We start from the raw sequence: 17,233 nt of genomic DNA on the forward strand, positions 1-17,233 counted from the left end.
GAAAACTGATACATAAGTTGCTGTAATTTTTTTGGTCTTAATTTTTATTCTTCTACATTCTGGTTGTCAGGAAAAATAATTGCTAATTTTATTCACATTATGTATTAACTCACAGAAGGCTGAAGCAGCCTCCTCCACCATGCTTCAGAACTGCAAAATGTTGGATAGAGGTCGTCCTTGTGACAGATGGTGCTAAATATTTTCCATATGTGTGTAAAAAGTGCCCTTACTGTTTTCAGCAGAACAGCCCTTGCGCAATGGGCTTTCTATTTCTCTGTTAGTACCAGCAGTCTTGTACTTTGACAGAAATATATGAAAATCTGGTATTTTCAACCAAAAGAAAGTACAGCTAACTGTTGTGCTCTGCAGCCTGCATGAGACAGATTTTGCCAAATCTTTTTATCAACACCAGGCCAAAATGCGTGGGTTTTATGCCATTTTACTCATTTTCATGGCTGTCTGCTGCATCAGGGGTAAGCTTTGTTACTGAACTAATACATTTAATTACGCTGATAATAACTTTGTATCTCACTGTTGTTGCTGGTTTTTCCCTGTAGGTGTTTTATTGTTTCTGGAAAAGTTGTGGATTTTTTGCTTTCCTGGACATCATTAAAACTGATTTTAATATAAATGTTATTATTTCACTTCATATTGTAATAGTATGAAATAATTAATGAATGCACAAGGAAATTCATTAAATATCAGCATCCTAAAACCCAAATATATGTAAAATTGTTAACCAAAACCTGCAGTACATGCACTACGTTATTCTTTCTGACTTGTTTGGGCTGGTTGAACTGTTTCTTGCATGACAGCCAAGAAAATGCGGTGGTGTACTGTATCTGATCCAGAACAGAGGAAGTGTGCAGAACTAGCTAAAGCTCTGGTGGCAGCACTGCCTCCAGCTGCTGTGGCAGCTTTTGCCAGACTCTCATGCATACGAGCATCCAGCACAACTGACTGCATCGACAGGATCAGGGTGAGCCATCCTTCACCGTAAATATAAGGAAACAGCAAAACTACAGATGCATGTACCATTACAACCTAATGCCATTTTACAGAGAGTAGTGCAACATAGATGTAATTTTAAAGAAGAGACTTTACTTAATAAATTGCGGACTTTGGAATAAATTTTAATAATGAAGGTTTTCAATGACAAATATCACAAAGTAAATTGGAAGCTGAGAGGCTCAATTACCTGCGCTTTTTTTTTTTTTTTTTTTTTTTTGGAAAGGTTTGTGCAGTGGATGGGCTTGCTTGAACTCTGCTGTGTTAAGATCTGTTTTGGATGTGAAGTTGAGACCTGCTCCTGTTCTTTGTCTCAGGGAAACCGTGCTGATATAGTGACATTAGATGCAGGAGAAGTTTATTCTGCTGTGAAGCAGTTTGGCCTCATTGCCATCGCCAAAGAGATATACAGTGATGGTAGGTTCCAGTTCTGAGGTGCTTCAGCATGTCTTCACTGCTCTGAGCCAGTTATTCCTGTGATCATCTGTCGGCATTTACACTGCAGGAGGCTGCATTTTGTCCGTGGCTGTGGTGAGAAACAGCAGCTTGGACATAAGATCCTTGCAAGGCCACAGGAGTTGTCACAGTGGGGTTCGATGGACAGCTGGATGGAGTCTTCCTCTCAGCTTCCTGCTGTCCAGAAACTACCTGAGCTGGTCAAAGGAACAGCCCCTCAGTCAGGGTAATGAGGACATTATTAGCAGTGTGAAAAGTGTTCTGTTTTCAGTTTTCTAGTCCCCAAGTTTTGTTTTTGTTTTTTTTTTTTTAACTCGAGCAGACGTCAGCACTTTCTTCAGAGCCAGTTGTGTTCCTGGAGCTGCTGCCATGGCGCCTCCTCTGTGCGCACTGTGCCAAGGCCAGAAGTCATATATTCGTCAGAGGAATTACCACTGCGAAACGTCCCACAGTGAACCTTTCTACAACAGCCAGGGAGCCCTCAGGTCAGAAGTGATACAAGGTCAACAAGGACACGTGATTACTTTGAGACGTGAAATAATAGTATAAACACTAGTTAATTTAATCTGTGTTTTGTTTTTTTTTTGCCGTGGCAGATGTCTCAGAAGTGGAGCAGGAGATGTCGCATTTGTTGACCATCTAGCTCTTGAAAGTATTAAAGGTAAACGATCTTACTCTTCAGTCATTCTGTTACAATTAAAGAACTTTTCCTCAGTAACCTCTTAGCCCAGGATATTCAAACACTGACCATCTTACTTACACCATTGTTTATTCAACGTTCTTTCACTGAGTTACTAACTCACTTTTCCAGCAACGCCCTGATCACATCTTGTAGTTGAACACAGTAGAATCAGTGTGATCTATCAGTCACTCAGAAGCTCCACTGGATCCGTCCTCAAGGGCACCAGAGTCGTCATCATGGGCGTTGGGTAAATGCTCTAACCTTTAAGCCATCACTGCCCCCAGTTATCAAGGAGCAGTTTAAGGTAGGGTCAGAACATCAACATGGTGACAGGCATTGGTGTGAGGTTAATATTCAATAATAAACATTTGGTAAAGCTGACAGGTACAGTTTAGAGTGAGCAGTCATGCCTAATCTAGTTTTCACACACACACACACACAACATTCAGCAGCTGTGTGGCCTGCTCTTAAAAAACTTTTTCACCCTCTCTCTGTTTTTTGTCTGTTCTCTCAGACAGTGGAAGCCATGAGTTCAGGTTATTGTGTACTGATGGCACCCAGGCTCCTATCAGCCACTACACAACCTGTAATCTGGGACGTGGTCCAGGAGGGAGCATGGTCACCAGATTTAACTTTCGCAAGGTTGCTCGCAAATTTTTAATGACTATTCAGGTATGTGTTTTTTTTATGTAAAATTATTATTATTTATTGTTATTTTATTAACTCCTTTGCTTTTCTCACACATACACATATTTTCTTTGTGTGCTCCATCATTGTTGTTGTTGTTGCTTTATCCTCTTAAAGTTTTCTTGAAGCACTCTTATTTTTCAGATGCTGTTTGGCCAACGAGGAAGAGAAAGGCAGCGCTTCCAACTCTTCAACTCATCAATTTTTGGGGAAAGTGATCTTCTTTTCAAAGATATGACAGATAAGCTAGCTGTTCTCCCAGATGGCATAGATCTCAGTCAGGTGCTGGGGTTGGATTATGTGGCTCTCCTAAAAGGCCTTGGACACGAAGGTGCTCACCTCCTGATTTGGGGGTTATTTTTTTATATTTTATACGTAATAATAAATATATTTTAAATACAAAACAGACCGGCTGTGAATGTGTGGTGTCACTAAACCTGCATGTGTTTAGGAAGCTCACTGGAGGACAGTGTTGTGCGCTGGTGCTGCATCAGCTATGCAGAGCAGAAGAAATGTGAACAGTGGGCTCTCAGTATCAAGTCAGACCCACTGGTGTGTGTTAGAGCAGCATCAATGCAGAACTGCATTGAGAAAATTAAGGTAAATCACATAGGCATTTCTATCTCGCTCTGTAAAGTACTATCATAAAAGCTCCAACAACTTGTGCCTTAACAGAGGGACGAGGTGGATGTTGTCTCCCTGGATGCAACACACTCGTTCATAGCTGGGAAATGTGGTCTTGTTCCTGTAGTAACTGAATATTATGGTAAGAATCTATGTATTTAGTTTTTCTGGTGTATTTAATTATTTAAATATTTGTCAAAATAATAGGCCTGACGTTTAAATTTGCTTTTTATTTCAATTTTTAAGCAAAATTGTTAGTTTTATATATAATACCTTAGTTGCAGTTCTTGTTTTTAATCCTATCTCATGTAGCCTATTTCTAAAGTCTTTTTTTGGACTCTCAGGAGGAAAATGTGTGCTTGCTGAAGGAGCAACTCATTTAGAGACAGATGGTGAGATGAAATGAGAAGCAAGCTAAATGTCCGATTTACAGTGAATTAAGCTGATGTCATTGTTATTTTTGTGTGTGAGCCTCACTCTTTGTCTCTTCAGTGTTGCCCTCAGTGGTGGGTGTAGCAGTTGCAAAACGCTCCAGCAGAAACATATTCCTGGGGAACCTGGGAGGTCGTCGCTCCTGTCAGAGCCACATGTACAGCCCTGCAGGCTGGCTGCTGCCATACAGGCATTTATTAAGCCCTGAGCAGAACAGCAGCTCCCTCTGTGATCCAGACCAAGGTGCTGTTTCCAATCGCTCATTTGGAGTCCTGCTTCACTGAACTTATACATTATTCGTCTTTGCATTTACAGTGGGGGTCCTCGTGTTGTTGGCTGCTGGTCTTCCTGGCATTTTAATCCTCACATTAATCCTCACAACTGTGGTCTGTCACTTTGCATTTTCTTAGTGTACAACAAGGTGTTTTGGAAAGGCTGTCTTCCTGGCTCTCAGGGGAATCTGTGTAAAGTGTGTACAGGAGGCACTGGAGAGGCTGCAACCAAACGCTGTGCTGACAACCACAATGAACGTTACTATGGCAACATGGGGGCTTTAAGGTATGACCAGCAGCTTACCCGAGTTAGTGGCAGGATTTAGTTTATGGTGGTGAAAAAAATTAAAACTTTAGTTTAAACTAGAAATAATCGATTTTCAGGCCACTCGTAACATAACGTTGACACATAAGTTTTTAGCAACAAGCTACTTATTTAGCAGTGTTTTAACTGAATCCTTTCATTTCTGCTGGAGTCCAAATTCACTCAGCTTTTAACAATATCCCCTCTCCCAGCTTTTGAAAAAAATTATTCTAAAATATGAAATGCTCCACTGTGTTGAAATGTTCATCTGCTAATTTTGTCTATCTGTAATTAAATGTCCAGCATGCTGTGTGCAGTGGGTTTATTAGAGCTTTTTCACTGAAACCAACTGAACGCTACTAAAAACTATAACTTGTAGTTTTTGGCTGGAAGGCCAAAAAGATAGCCCAATAGTGCTGAGAGGAGTCTCAGACTCAAATGAGTCTGACACAAAGATTGGGCCCATTTCACTACAAGTGAATATTTGAGCCACTGTTCAGATGAATATACAGGCTGTAGGCTATATGCAAAATATCCACAGCAACTTCATTTTGGAATCACAGTCCTCATTAGGTTGGATGCTTTCTTTTATATTACTGGATGCGCATGGGGCTAATATGAGTTTTAGTAAATCATTTGGTGAAACAGACTCTTTACTCTTTCACTCGTCATAGATGTCTGGTTGGCGACCCCAGTGGAAAAAGCTACGGCGATGTGGCCTTCCTTGAACAACACAATCTTCAGGACAACATCCTCAGTAAGATATTCAGAAGAAAATGTTTATGCGAACACGCACAGTGATGCTCACATATGTTGTGCGTTTATTCGAACAGCATATTTTTGTCATGTTGTGTTTCAGGTTTGAGCTCCACTGGTTGGTCAGAAGGCTGGACATCTTCAGACTTTGAGCTGCTGTGTGGTGATGGTCGCAGAGCCCCACTGTCAGAGTGGGAGAGCTGTAACCTCGGGGTCATCCCACCCAATACTGTGATGACACGGCCAGTGCTCACAGCACGAGTGTATGACTTTCTCATGAAGTCACAGGTCAGTTTTTGTGGTAAGATTAATGTAATGAATTCATGTTTTTCAATCAGGATTGCCTTGTACACAATCAATAGTTATATACTTACAGGGCTTAAAGTACGCCAGCACCGTGCCAGATCTCCAGTGAGAGTAGTTGGACTGCGATTAAAAAAGATCAACATTAAAAAACAAGCCTTTCGATGCGCGATATTGTCAGGTTCGAGCAGTCAACTGAGTTTGCCTATTAATAAAACGAGAGTAACGCAGATTTCCCTCTCAACCAAACTAACATCACCAGCCAATCAGCAGGGGTGGACAGTGACGAAGTAAATTTACTTGAGCACTGTACTTCAGTACAGTTTCTGTACAGAGTATCTGTCCTTTACTTGAGTATTATTTTGGGGATACTTTTACTTCACTACATTTGAAGGACAAATATTGTCCTTTTTACTCCACTACATTTCTATTGATGCTCTCTCGCTACTTTTGCTCAAGTCTAACATTATTGTTCATTGTTTTTCATTTTAATTGTTTTAGTGACACACACACCTTTGTGTGTGTTCCAGTTAAGAATATGGCCATGATGTATATAATCCTCATCCGACCTGGATTATTTCTCCATAACGATCAGCTCCTTCTTCATTATACATTGTGGCCGTATTATTACCTGAATACGCATTAGCTTGTATCCAGAGTTTGGATGTCTTTTGTGGACATCACTGACAACAACAAGGTCCAACTCCTCATCAGTCACAGCTGAATACAGGTCTGTCTTTCTGCACAAAAAAAACATTAGCAACCAGTAGTGTCCCAGTGTGTTGTGTGTTGTTGTGTCTGGAGTACTTCTTCTAATTTAAGTAGTTAAATCTTGCAGTTTTGCATTATCCCAGTCCATTTACTCTGAACCAATTCAGCAATTAACCTAGTGGTGTTCAGCTGCCCACACCAGAAATCGAATCGCGTCCTGGTCTGCTCTCTTTTCTGGTCCTGTTTACCATGTCTACTATCCGCTTTTCCTTGCTGTTGCTCAAATCGGTAGATCAGTAACCTCCATCTGTATTTTTCCTTTACATCCCAAACTGGGAAACAGAATAGCTGTTATGTTTTTTTATTTATTTCTTTATTTTCAATATGATATATATGATAGATATCTACTTTATTTATCCTGAGGGAAATTCACTTACATGCAACACTCACACAGAGTGTGTGGCCTTGTGGGTAATGTGACGTAGTCAGCATGTAGCCATGTTGTGTTGTGTGTACGCTTGCAGAGATGCGTGTTTGCCCCTCTCTCCGGTGAATGGTGTGAGAAGTAACGCCAGCTGTAGCCGCTGTAAGCTTTATAGTCAGTGTAATGAAACTCATAAAAGTCCTGTGTTGTGATGTTGAAGGAAGAAAAGAGCTGAATAAAGCCGGTCCATGTGTTCAACTACTCCACCTCTCGTCTAACTCACTAATTCTCGCCTCCATTTTTGCATTCATCCTGCATCTATGACGAAAAGTACTATCATAAAAGGAGACAGAGGAGGAACTAGACATGGAGCACACAGGACACACAGGTCTATTAATCAAGGTGAATAGCAGAGACAGAAACACAAGGTAACACACAGCAAACCATCAGAGACCGGACCCCCACAGACCTCCCAGAGTTTGAGACTGTGTCATTGTGTCCATATAAAATATGTTTTGTACAGATGAGAGACTAGACCAGAGACTAGAGACTGGACAAGAGGTCTCCAAATCCAGTCCTGGATGTTTCCTGATTCCAATGAGTGACTCCTGATCAGACTTCAGCAGAGCTTGATGATGAGCTGATGATTTGAATCAGGTGTGTTGGAGCAGGAAATATCTAAAACCTGCAGGACAGTGTCCCTCCAGGACCGGAGCTGGAGACCTCTGGACTGGACCAAACCCCTCCAGAGACTGAAAATATTTTTGAGCTGTAAACATGTCTGTAGCAGAATCGCATCAGTGCATTGTATAATGACAATAAAGGTACTTTGCTTTCCTGTATTTCTTTTAACTTTTAGTTTAGCAATTTTTTAAGCAAATACTTTTGTGCTTTAGTAATATTTTGACAAAGCTACTTTAACTTGTATTGGAGTAATATTTGACAAGGAGTATCTGTACTTTTACTGAAGTAGTGAAGTTGTGTACTCTGTCCACCTCAGCCAATCAGAAGTAGGGGGTGTGGTCTGGGAGAACTTGGTTGAGATCCTGCAGCAGGTGATGCTGCATTCTAGTAACTTGTGAAAAATGAGCTCTAAGTTGTCATACTCGAGAATTACTGCTTCCAAAATAAACAAAAAATGGCTGCTGCACATAGTTTAGCGTTCAGCAAATGATGGCAATATGCCAAACGTATTTTTTTCTCCTCCTTCCCGAGTTGCGTGAACGCTATGACATCGGAAGTCGGAAATTTCCAAGTTGTCATACAGAATTCTCGATTCAGCATCCAAGCCGGCTGTTTTTAAATCGAAGTCACTGATGGAGAATACGTTTATGAAGCCAGACAACCGACAAAGGACTTAAAATAAGAAGAGAGGGACAGAGACGACAAGCAGTTTGGTTATTTATTTCCTATTCTGTATTTAGAATAAGAGTTTACTATTGCACCCCCACCCCCGGAAAAAATTCAGGCTCAGGTTTTTTTCTTACTTTAAGCCCTGTACTGTTCTTCACAGCTTTAGAGAACCTTTAACAGCTAATGTAGACCTTCATGCTGTTCAATGGTTAGCCTCCAAAACTCTCTAGGATATGTAACTGCATTGAGAATTGTTATTTCAGCAATGCATAACTTTGAGATCTATAATCACCTTTTCAAAGATCTTTGCCACAGTAAATTAAAATCTTAGTGGCTGCACCTTTTGGAGAGATCCACCTTTTGCTATCTCTGATGAAAGTCAGGAAAGACAATTAATTGTCATCTTTGACATTGCAGGTGGATATTAATTCTTTAAAAGTTTCAAACACCTTTTTTTTTTTTTTGATTCATAAAGGAAACTTTGGCCGACAACCCAAACACAGAGTTCAAGCTCTTTGAGTCTCAGCAATATGGAGAAAGTGATCTCCTGTTTAAGGATGCAACACAGTGTTTTGTCCACACAAGCCATATGGATTACCGTTCCATCCTTGGAGAGGAGTTTTACACTCATGCAGAAACCATCTTCAACTGCACACGCTCTGGTATGATTACAACCAAATAGACTGGCTAATCATTATGCATGTCAAATTTGGATAAAAACACATTGTAATTCTAATTATACCTTATGTTTCTTTATTACAGATATCTTGGCGTTTTGCAGTCAGGACGTGTGCAGTATATTTTAGGTGTTGACTGCTTATGCCCAAAAGGGATTTGGGCTTCATGCAAAATGAAGTGGAGGACATTTTAACAACTGCAACATTTTTTGTCAGACATTACCTTCGTTTCATTTATCCAGCTTTTGACATGGCATTATAAGTGAGTGGTGTATTATTTATAATCGTGTATATATATATATATCATAGTCATTCCATGACTTTTGTTGCTGCAAATGTTTGCAAACCTGAAAACTAATTCCTGACATGTTAACTTACAAATTTAGATTTGTACACTTAAAAATGTGGCTGTAAAGTCCAGTGTGTAGAAAGTGTGCAAATATATCCTGAAATCTTTGGTTCATAAATTTCCATGATAGTGCCACCTGCAAGAGGTGCTGTGCACTTGGAATGTCATCAGTCCTATTTTTTTCCACATTTTCTAATGATACACTTTTATGTAAAAAAAAACAAACAAAAAAAAAAACCAAACAAACATGATTGTCTGTATTCCACTCTCCATAGCCATCATTAAGTAAGTGAAAGGGGATTTTTAGAAAAAGAAATGTTATGTTTTGGCTAAATAACAAGATCATATCTCAGCAGTATGAGTTAAATATTAAAGAGCTCACTAACACAGATTATTTTTTCAAGTGAGAACATGAATGAGTGAATACACATCTGTACTTCCCAACTCTTGATCATTGAGATGTTTCCACACTTTGATTGGAAGTAAACCTGATTAGCTACAAATAATTTTTGTGGTATGTTTTATGTTATTTTGTTTGCTGTTAAGGAATAGATTTAAAGTTGCTAAAAACACACCGATTAATTTTGACTTGTTTGTCATAAAGAACATATTGACCAGCTAAGTTGCGCTGTTTACCTTTGACTACAACTCCCAGAATCCACTGCGACTGCTCGGGTCTTTTATGAAATCGGAGATTTTTTCCCTTCCCGTCCGTGTCACTGTCCGACTAAAGTTCTGACCAAATATCTTTTTAAAGGTTTGTCATAAGATTCAACCAACTCTAAGCAGGTGCCGGCACTTTTCTGCGGAAGAAAAAACAACAAGGTGAGGCCGTGGCTTCAGGTGCAAGTGTTAGCTAACCCTCGTTCATGAGGTTAGCTAGCTGATGTAGTTATATGCAGCCGGCTGAAGATGAGACTGGTGTAAAAAGGAAAAGTGACAGTTTGTCCGCTTCTTGCTATATTCCGGCTGGCAGGCATTAAAGCCCAGAAGAGAATTAAACCATTCTCTGAATGAAATTTCAGAGGTCATGTCAGCCTGCAGTGGTAGCATGTGGCTGGCTGTACTGTGTCTACGGAGGATCTGCGGGCTTTCAGCAGTAGTTTAAGTTTACTCTAAAACTTCTCCAGCGCTATTCAAAGGGTTTTGTAAAACTCAGCTCGATCTAGACGATGCATAAAAACCTGCTTATAAAAACAATCGGTTGTTTCTGTAGGCTGTTTTACATCATAGCTTAAAAATATTGACTGTGTGCCAGTTATGTTTTACTGGCATACATACTGCGGATTGAAGCTCTTGTATTATTATAATCGGTGACCCGAGCTTAAACCCTGTACCTGACAGTTTGGCCGTCACCATTCATATGAGATTTGCTTTATAACCATCAGTGCTGTATTTGTCCTGATGTAGATGAGGCTGCCCTGGTGGACCATCACGTCACACTCAGCTCCTGTAAGGAAGGCATCCTCAGTCCCTGCAGGTATGGTGAGCTTTGTCCCCACCTGCAGCACCACCGATGCCCAAGCACTGGACCAGCTGCAGGATTTTGTGTCCCGAGCCAGGCGGCTGTTTGTCATAAGTGGAGCAGGTCTCTCCACAGAGTCAGGCATCCCTGATTATCGTTCAGAGGGTGTTGGACTGTACGCCCGCACTGACAGACGACCTATGCAACATGCAGAGTTTGTCCGCAGTGCAAAGTCCCGTCAGCGTTACTGGGCCAGAAACTTTGTCGGGTGGCCGCAGTTTTCCTCACATCAGCCAAACGCCGCACACAAGGTCCTGCAACAATGGGAGGAGAGGGGAAAGCTGCACTGGCTGGTCACACAAAATGTTGATGCACTTCACTCAAAAGCAGGACAGAAGAGACTGACTGAGCTTCATGGCTGTTCTCACAGGTGAAAAAAATGTCGCCTGATACTTTGGCCTTAGTGACATTACAGTTACAAGAAGCAAAAATTCAGTTAGTCTCCAATCCACAGATTTCACCGTTAACTTGTCTTGTGAAAGGCACATGACAAACATGCTTTTTAATACATTTTTGCCATGAACACTACAAATTAAATTTTTGTCATCTCCATTGCAGTGGGGTTTTGGCAGAAATATAGAACATAAATAAATCACTGCCAAAGTACTGAAATTTAATAATGAAATATGGCTGTTCCCAGGGTGATGTGCCTAGGCTGTGGTGCCATTTCAGGGAGGGAGGAGCTCCAGAGACAATTCATCTCTTTAAATCCGGATTGGCAAGCTCAGGCTGGTGCTGTGGCACCAGATGGTGATGTCTTCTTGGAGGACGAGCAGGTGTTAAATTTCCGAGTTCCCTCCTGCAGCAACTGTGGAGGAATACTGAAACCTGAGGTCACCTTTTTTGGAGACACTGTGCTTAAAGGAACTGTACAGTTTGTGCATGATAGACTGGCAGAGTCGGATGCGGTTTTAGTTGTGGGATCCTCATTACAGGTAGGCTTCTGAGCATCTTAGCCACAATAACACCAGGTAACAACATAATTATTTATGGACTCTAGCATTTAATTGTGCCCCCCTCTCTTTTCTTACTTCCCAAGGTATATTCAGGATACAGGTTCCTGATGGCAGCAAGTGACAGGAAAATGCCAATTGCCATCCTGAACATTGGGCCAACAAGGGCCGACCACCTCGCTAAGTTGAAAGTGACTGGCCGCTGTGGTGAAGTGCTGTCAGTCATTTGCCCTCTTTGACTATCACAGATATCCAAGTTTGACGTTTCTGCATCCAGCTGTTAAGCAAGCTGTGAAAACTACCTCAGTTTTAACCGGGTAACAAAGAAGATATTCTCTGCTGCTCTTGTGTAAGGCAGAAGGAAAGCCAAGAGTGTATTGCTTTTGTTATCCATGTAGGGCAAAATCTGACATGTCTGCACTCACATAGTGTTTGCAGAACTTTTCGAAGGTAATTATTGGAATGTCCTCCAGTGTAGAATGTGTGCTTACCTCAGAAATCATCTCTGGACACAAGTGAGTAAGTGTGGCTGTGTTCACTCACAGAGCCCTGATGCTGCTTTTATCTAAAGAAAATGTACGGGCAAGTCAGTCTGTTTTAATTTAACTAGTATAACTTTGTAGAAGTGCAATATGCTGTTGTACGAAGGCATGCATTTGTGCAGCAGGTTAAGGTACAAAAGGCAATTTACAAATACACTCAAAACTAATACAAGATATACTGTAAAAGATGGTTTTAAATGTTTCAATTGTGGGAATGTTTTTATCTTGTGATGCAGAAATTTTGTTTTATATATAAAAATGAATATATTAATTTTTTTGGGTCTAAGAACACCAACAATGCAACAAAACAGAGATACTATATTAATCCCCAATACATACTACATATATTCATGTTTTCGTCACTGGGTTGCTTCAAGATATTTTTTATTTTTCTACCACCATCATCATTTACTTCCACCATAATACTGGTTGTCTGTGCATAGTATGATGCTACTATTAACCCAAAGTTTGAATGAACTTTAAGAAATAAACTCTAGTTTTAACAAATTTTAATGGTGTAATTAAATATGCCCACATTTTATGTAATCAGGTGACTGCAAAGAGAAACGTTTATTATCACAGACAGACTGAAGGCAGAGTAACTGTGGTTTGACATACACTTAAATCTTTTAAGATGTTCTGCAGCAGAAATCGTTTCTGTAAACAAAGCTTCCAATTCTCCAGGTTAGACTGTGTCTCTTTGAGAAGAACAGCTGGGATGCTGAAAGAGTAGAGGTGACATCTGTGACAAGTAGTGCCTGCCTGCCATGTTGCTGTAGCTGTTGTCACCATCAGGGGAGTCATAGACAGACAGTTTTCAAAGCCTTCGCTTTCATTGAACCAGTAAGTGACAGGGTACCCCAATAAAAGACCAAAGACAGTGCAGAGGTTCCATTCTTCACATTTCTCTCCAGCATAAAGGGGCTTTGAAGCCTCCTTCAATTGTTCAAACTCCCTCAGAAGAAGTAGTAAATCCTCCATCATGCTCTTCAAATCTTCCCTAAACAGATCAATAATGGTGGGCTTCTCCAGTGAGTGGCAGACATCAATAACAGCAAGGCTGCTATCATGAAGCACCTGCTCTATGTTGGATCTGACTACAGCTGGATTAACAATGAGTGTGTTTCCATTTAAATCCAGTGTAAGAAGTGTTTTACACACAAGCTGGGAACACTGCAAAGAGGTCAAATACTGCTGTACCTGCTCTGAACTGGCACCATTACTGTCATATAACAAAGCAGGTTTCAACCCCAGATCAACAGCTGAGACCTGAGCAGCCAGATCCAGACTCTTAGAAACAGAAAGACATTTTTTACCAATGCACAGATTTTTACGCGCTGCAGCAACAAAGAGCTCCCAAGTGGACATGATTTGTACCAAAATGTTATAACTCTGCACAACTGGACACGTTTCAGACGCACTTTTCAAAATGTGATGTAGCTCTCTTTAAAACAAATAAAACACTATTGCAAGATCAACAAAAAGAGACACTGATTAAATGTTATGCTTTTTCAAGCATCTACAGTGAGATTTTATATATATATATATCAAATACAAAAAACATCAGAACAGATGAGTGATCCAAAATCAGGCGAGATGATGTGTTTTCAACTTGTCATGAAAGTTTTGACTGTTTATTCGTGTCCCTTGTTTCTTCTTTGTTGGTCCAAGACACCTAAAGGAACAGAAGCATCACCTCCTTAAATAAATTCCTTGAATGAGTTTAGATACCAGTGAAAATTAAACAGATAGATTATCTCACCATCATCCTGGTATTCTTGACGTTTAATTTTTGGTCAGGTTATGTTACAGGCTGAGGGGACATCAGGTCGAAATCTGAGAGGTTTCTTGCAACCCAAACACCAGCTGCAAACAAACCCAGGTTGACCAGAAGATTCCTGAAAGATTTGACATCCACTGAGTCAAAGTGTTGCACAATGAAAGCTTTAACACATGGAGCAAAATATTACATCTCTACACCAGCTGAAAAAGTAAAAAGCTCACACACAAAAACAAAAAACGAAGTTTAGTACTAGTTTAACCTTCCATGGAGGAAAAATAACCTGAATGAACAATGATTCAGCTAATTGCTGTTTTGTACAGTCAGTCAAGCATTTCCAGTTTGTATTCCCTAGTCAGCGACAGTGTATACAGATGGGCGGTAAAGTGAGATATGACTGAATTTATTGTATGATCGGAAGGGTCATTTTATTAGTCAGGACATTAGAGTTTTATAAATGCTATTTGCCAATTAGTCATACAAATGTTGGCCTTTTTTTGTAAACAGTTACGTAGAAAACTATTCATGACACTTGATTTTGACCCAATAGCCATCTTTAAGATGCTGTTTCGTTTGCTTTTTAGTTCAAATCGCCAACAGTCAAAACTAGTAAAAACAGGCAGCATACAGGACCATAAAGTTCGGGTGGCCCAGCTCAGCTGTCCTAATTTATTAAAGAGCGATACTCCAATTTTACTAACGAGTTACTACAACTCAACACAACTAAATTCATTATCGAAGAATCCAAAATTACATCTTCAAATATTTTCCTTTAACCGTTGAACTTTATATGTTGTTTATACTTATATATACTTAAAACGCTTTAAAAAAATATGAGCAGCAAAGTAGCACAGGGGAGAAAACGGCACCACATGCTCAGTCACTGAAACACGTAAATAATTGAAATCAATGGAGTCATTTTTTAAAATCAATTAATCGACCATTTTTTGGAATAATCTCGTTAGACGAATCCGGTCAAGGACAAACCTACACATGGAAACAGCGCTGTTAGCCGTGTGGCTAACATGTGGCTAATAGCACTGGTTTAAATCAGATATCAAAGATCAGCTTCATTAACTCGCCTCCTGAAGTCATTTCTGTCAGTCGCAAACCGACACGCTGAGCGGATCCAGTCAGCTACACCGGGAGACGGGCCCTTTTTACCGTTTGGGTCTGTCATCGTGCTGCTGTGCGCTGCTGCGGCGACAGGAGACGAGCGGAACTAATGCCGAGTGAGAGGCGGAGCGGAGGGGAAGAGTTTAGATGGAGCCCCGGTACGGTGCGCCATCTAGCCCAATCTTCTTACGTCTTACTTAAGCTGTAACCTCCACAGCTATGTCTGCCACTCGGTACCGTCGGTTCCTGAAGCTGTGTGAGGACTGGCCCCGTGATGAAACCAAGAAGGGCCGCGACTTGGCCACTTTCCTGCGGCAGAGAGTAGCTTCTGCCTTCCGGGAGGGAGAAAACACTCAGGTACCGGAGCTGCCGAGCACACCGAGCTACGCTGCGGGATTAACCCGGACTGAGTTCTGCGACCTTGTGTGGCCGAAACTGCACGAACTGCGTAGATACAACTGCACAGGCTTAAGCTAACTAAACGGAAAACTTAATGTAATTTACCAAATGAGACCAACTTAGAGATAAGAGACAGAACTGTGATGGGGAATTGATCATGTAAATGTATTTTCTTTATTTACTGCAGCAGTTTGTCCTCAGATGGCTCCAATTTAAACTACAGATATAAACATACTTCACTACATGTCCAACAGAAGTGTGAAGCATTTAGCTTTATTTATTTCAAGGTTAATATTCCTATTCTATGTTACCTACTGAATCTGAGTCTAAAATTTTGTCAGCTTTTTTATTTCTTTCTATTTAAGAGATATTAACATCTCAAAACATATTTTAAGATCCTCTAAATTAGGCATTAAAGCACTTTAAAAGAGGTACACAGCAAAATACTACACTCGGTGAGGCAGAACAGACCAAAAAAAGTGTGTTACTTTTCAGATAAAAATGGTCATAAAAAGTGAAAGTGAAATAAACCTTAGCATTATAGATGTAGGCAGTATTGCTTTGCTGGCATTTGTGTAGTTATTTACATTTTCACAATTAAACCTTGAATTCATTCCTTTTAGATCTCAGATCCGGAGAAGTGTGATCAGATGTATGAAAGTTTGGCCCGCATCAATGCCAACGTATACAGACAACGTGTAAGTATATTATTGAGTAGTACTTTTTAATTGACTTTTAATGAAGAGAAATAAAAAAATATTTGGCCAAGTCCTTATTCCCTTTATGGCCAGCAGATGAAAGATAAGTCTGTCTGTCCTTTCCGCAGCTGTCGTTAACATGAAAAGCATCAGCTAAAGAAGAACTTTTTGAAAAACATTTTGTTTACCACTATTAGGACATGCTTCTGACAGTGACTTGCCTATGTATTTGCTTTTATTGTGTGTGTTCAATGCAACTTTTATGTATCTTCATAGTTTCCACGTGTAAGAGACACAAGCTTTACTGGCATTACAGTGGAGGAATGCAGAGTGCTTTCTTCAGGTACTGCATTTGTGTACTTTTCCTACTAAAATAATAAAAATAAAAATTAACCCCAGCTAATAACTGTTCTTTGAATTTTATAGGAAATATGCAACAGATGGATGAGCAAAAGAAAGGTGTTTGGAATATGTTAATGAAGAGATTGTCCTCTAAATCACCAGAAGACTCTCCAGAAAAAGCTCCTGAAAAATAACATTCCTCTCTTTTCCCACTGCATGTACAGAAATAAAGTTTATTGTCCGTTAACTTTTGGGCTGTTTTTTGTTGGTGGTGTTTTGTTTTTTTTGTTTTTTTAGGAATTGTTAAAATGAGTATCTGAGTGCAAAAATATGTTTGTTGTATAGTCACCTTGGAGGCAAAAAGGAAAAAGACGAACAGAGGAACTGAACACTTGTAGACATAAATTAGATACAAAGGCACCATAAAGAGGCACATTTTTACAATCTGGAATGAAATTTAGCCCCCCCCCCAAAAAAAAAAACAACAAAACAAAACATTGCAACATTTGGTGTTTTAGAGGGTTTTCAGTGTTTCTTTCCTCATGAACTGCATGAACAGTATTTATTGAATTAAAAGTAATCTTGAATTTATTAGAATTGTTTATCAATATATTTTTTTAAATTTCTCAATATATTATCAATATATTGAGAGAATTATTTCATCAAGTTACATTTTGCATATTTTTTCAGCCTCAGTGGTGGTCTGAGTTTCTGGATGTCTGCAAGCTACTCTACTGGTCTCACATTATTAATTACCTTGAATGACTGCAGTGGTTAGTTTTCTCATCACAAATGTTTTGAAAATGAACTGCCAACCGTAATATAAACTAAGTTAGTAAG

General features: G+C 39.9%; 5 protein-coding genes across 6 annotated transcripts; 3 read left to right on the plus strand and 2 right to left on the minus strand.

Moving 5' to 3' along the window:
- Positions 1-389: 389 nt before the first annotated feature.
- On the plus strand, positions 390-9,312 carry sxph (saxiphilin). Its single transcript, XM_029501684.1, has 17 exons — positions 390-473; positions 816-979; positions 1,326-1,425; positions 1,514-1,690; positions 1,787-1,949; positions 2,061-2,125; positions 2,661-2,818; positions 2,978-3,164; positions 3,285-3,433; positions 3,509-3,599; positions 3,802-3,849; positions 3,950-4,132; positions 4,300-4,447; positions 5,140-5,222; positions 5,325-5,509; positions 8,488-8,674; positions 8,775-9,312. Exons 1-17 carry the CDS (start codon positions 419-421, stop codon positions 8,816-8,818), a joined length of 2,187 nt encoding a protein of 728 aa, XP_029357544.1. The 5' UTR covers positions 390-418; the 3' UTR covers positions 8,819-9,312.
- sirt4 (sirtuin 4) lies at positions 8,519-13,786 on the plus strand. 2 transcript variants are annotated; one of them, XM_029501687.1, is made up of 4 exons: positions 8,519-8,551; positions 10,449-10,933; positions 11,204-11,498; positions 11,603-13,786. In XM_029501687.1, the coding sequence occupies exons 1-4, from the start codon at positions 8,543-8,545 to the stop codon at positions 11,753-11,755; spliced, it is 942 nt and encodes a 313-aa protein (XP_029357547.1). In that variant the 5' UTR covers positions 8,519-8,542; the 3' UTR covers positions 11,756-13,786. The 2 variants fall into 2 exon arrangements, with proteins under 2 accessions (XP_029357547.1, XP_029357545.1); XM_029501685.1 differs by lacking the exon at positions 8,519-8,551 and adding an exon at positions 9,742-9,863.
- c5h1orf74 (chromosome 5 C1orf74 homolog) lies at positions 12,605-13,728 on the minus strand. Its single transcript, XM_029501688.1, has one exon. The coding sequence runs from the start codon at positions 13,424-13,426 to the stop codon at positions 12,635-12,637; it is 792 nt and encodes a 263-aa protein (XP_029357548.1). The 5' UTR covers positions 13,427-13,728; the 3' UTR covers positions 12,605-12,634.
- A 67-nt stretch (positions 13,787-13,853) lies between the features above and the next one.
- On the minus strand, positions 13,854-15,075 carry tomm6 (translocase of outer mitochondrial membrane 6 homolog (yeast)). The gene is made up of 2 exons (XM_029501690.1): positions 14,921-15,075; positions 13,854-13,956 (listed from the first exon to the last, which is right to left on the minus strand). Exons 1-2 carry the CDS (start codon positions 15,016-15,018, stop codon positions 13,860-13,862), a joined length of 195 nt encoding a protein of 64 aa, XP_029357550.1. The 5' UTR covers positions 15,019-15,075; the 3' UTR covers positions 13,854-13,859.
- A 20-nt stretch (positions 15,076-15,095) lies between these two features.
- Positions 15,096-16,656, plus strand: uqcc2 (ubiquinol-cytochrome c reductase complex assembly factor 2). The gene is made up of 4 exons (XM_029501689.1): positions 15,096-15,311; positions 15,977-16,051; positions 16,328-16,394; positions 16,478-16,656. The coding sequence occupies exons 1-4, from the start codon at positions 15,174-15,176 to the stop codon at positions 16,585-16,587; spliced, it is 390 nt and encodes a 129-aa protein (XP_029357549.1). The 5' UTR covers positions 15,096-15,173; the 3' UTR covers positions 16,588-16,656.
- Positions 16,657-17,233: the final 577 nt, after the last annotated feature.

The sequence above is a fragment of the Echeneis naucrates genome, chromosome 5 (assembly GCF_900963305.1).
Source record: "Echeneis naucrates chromosome 5, fEcheNa1.1, whole genome shotgun sequence".
Taxonomy (NCBI): Eukaryota; Metazoa; Chordata; class Actinopteri; order Carangiformes; family Echeneidae; genus Echeneis; species Echeneis naucrates.

Coding starts and splice junctions, on each gene's coding strand:
- sxph (XM_029501684.1), top strand. CDS start 419: ATGCGTGGGTTTTATGCCATTTTACTCATTTTCATGGCTGTCTGCTGC. Junction 1,691..1,786: donor GGAACAGCCCCTCAGTCAGG/GTAATGAGGACA, acceptor TAACTCGAGCAG/ACGTCAGCACTTTCTTCAGA. Junction 5,510..8,487: donor ACTTTCTCATGAAGTCACAG/GTCAGTTTTTGT, acceptor TGATTCATAAAG/GAAACTTTGGCCGACAACCC.
- sirt4 (XM_029501687.1), top strand. Junction 10,934..11,203: donor CTTCATGGCTGTTCTCACAG/GTGAAAAAAATG, acceptor GGCTGTTCCCAG/GGTGATGTGCCTAGGCTGTG. Junction 11,499..11,602: donor TTGTGGGATCCTCATTACAG/GTAGGCTTCTGA, acceptor TTACTTCCCAAG/GTATATTCAGGATACAGGTT.
- c5h1orf74 (XM_029501688.1), bottom strand. CDS start 13,426: ATGTCCACTTGGGAGCTCTTTGTTGCTGCAGCGCGTAAAAATCTGTGC.
- tomm6 (XM_029501690.1), bottom strand. CDS start 15,018: ATGACAGACCCAAACGGTAAAAAGGGCCCGTCTCCCGGTGTAGCTGAC. Junction 13,957..14,920: donor GACAGAAATGACTTCAGGAG/GCGAGTTAATGA, acceptor CAAATCTTTCAG/GAATCTTCTGGTCAACCTGG.
- uqcc2 (XM_029501689.1), top strand. CDS start 15,174: ATGTCTGCCACTCGGTACCGTCGGTTCCTGAAGCTGTGTGAGGACTGG. Junction 16,052..16,327: donor CCAACGTATACAGACAACGT/GTAAGTATATTA, acceptor GTATCTTCATAG/TTTCCACGTGTAAGAGACAC. Junction 16,395..16,477: donor ATGCAGAGTGCTTTCTTCAG/GTACTGCATTTG, acceptor TGAATTTTATAG/GAAATATGCAACAGATGGAT.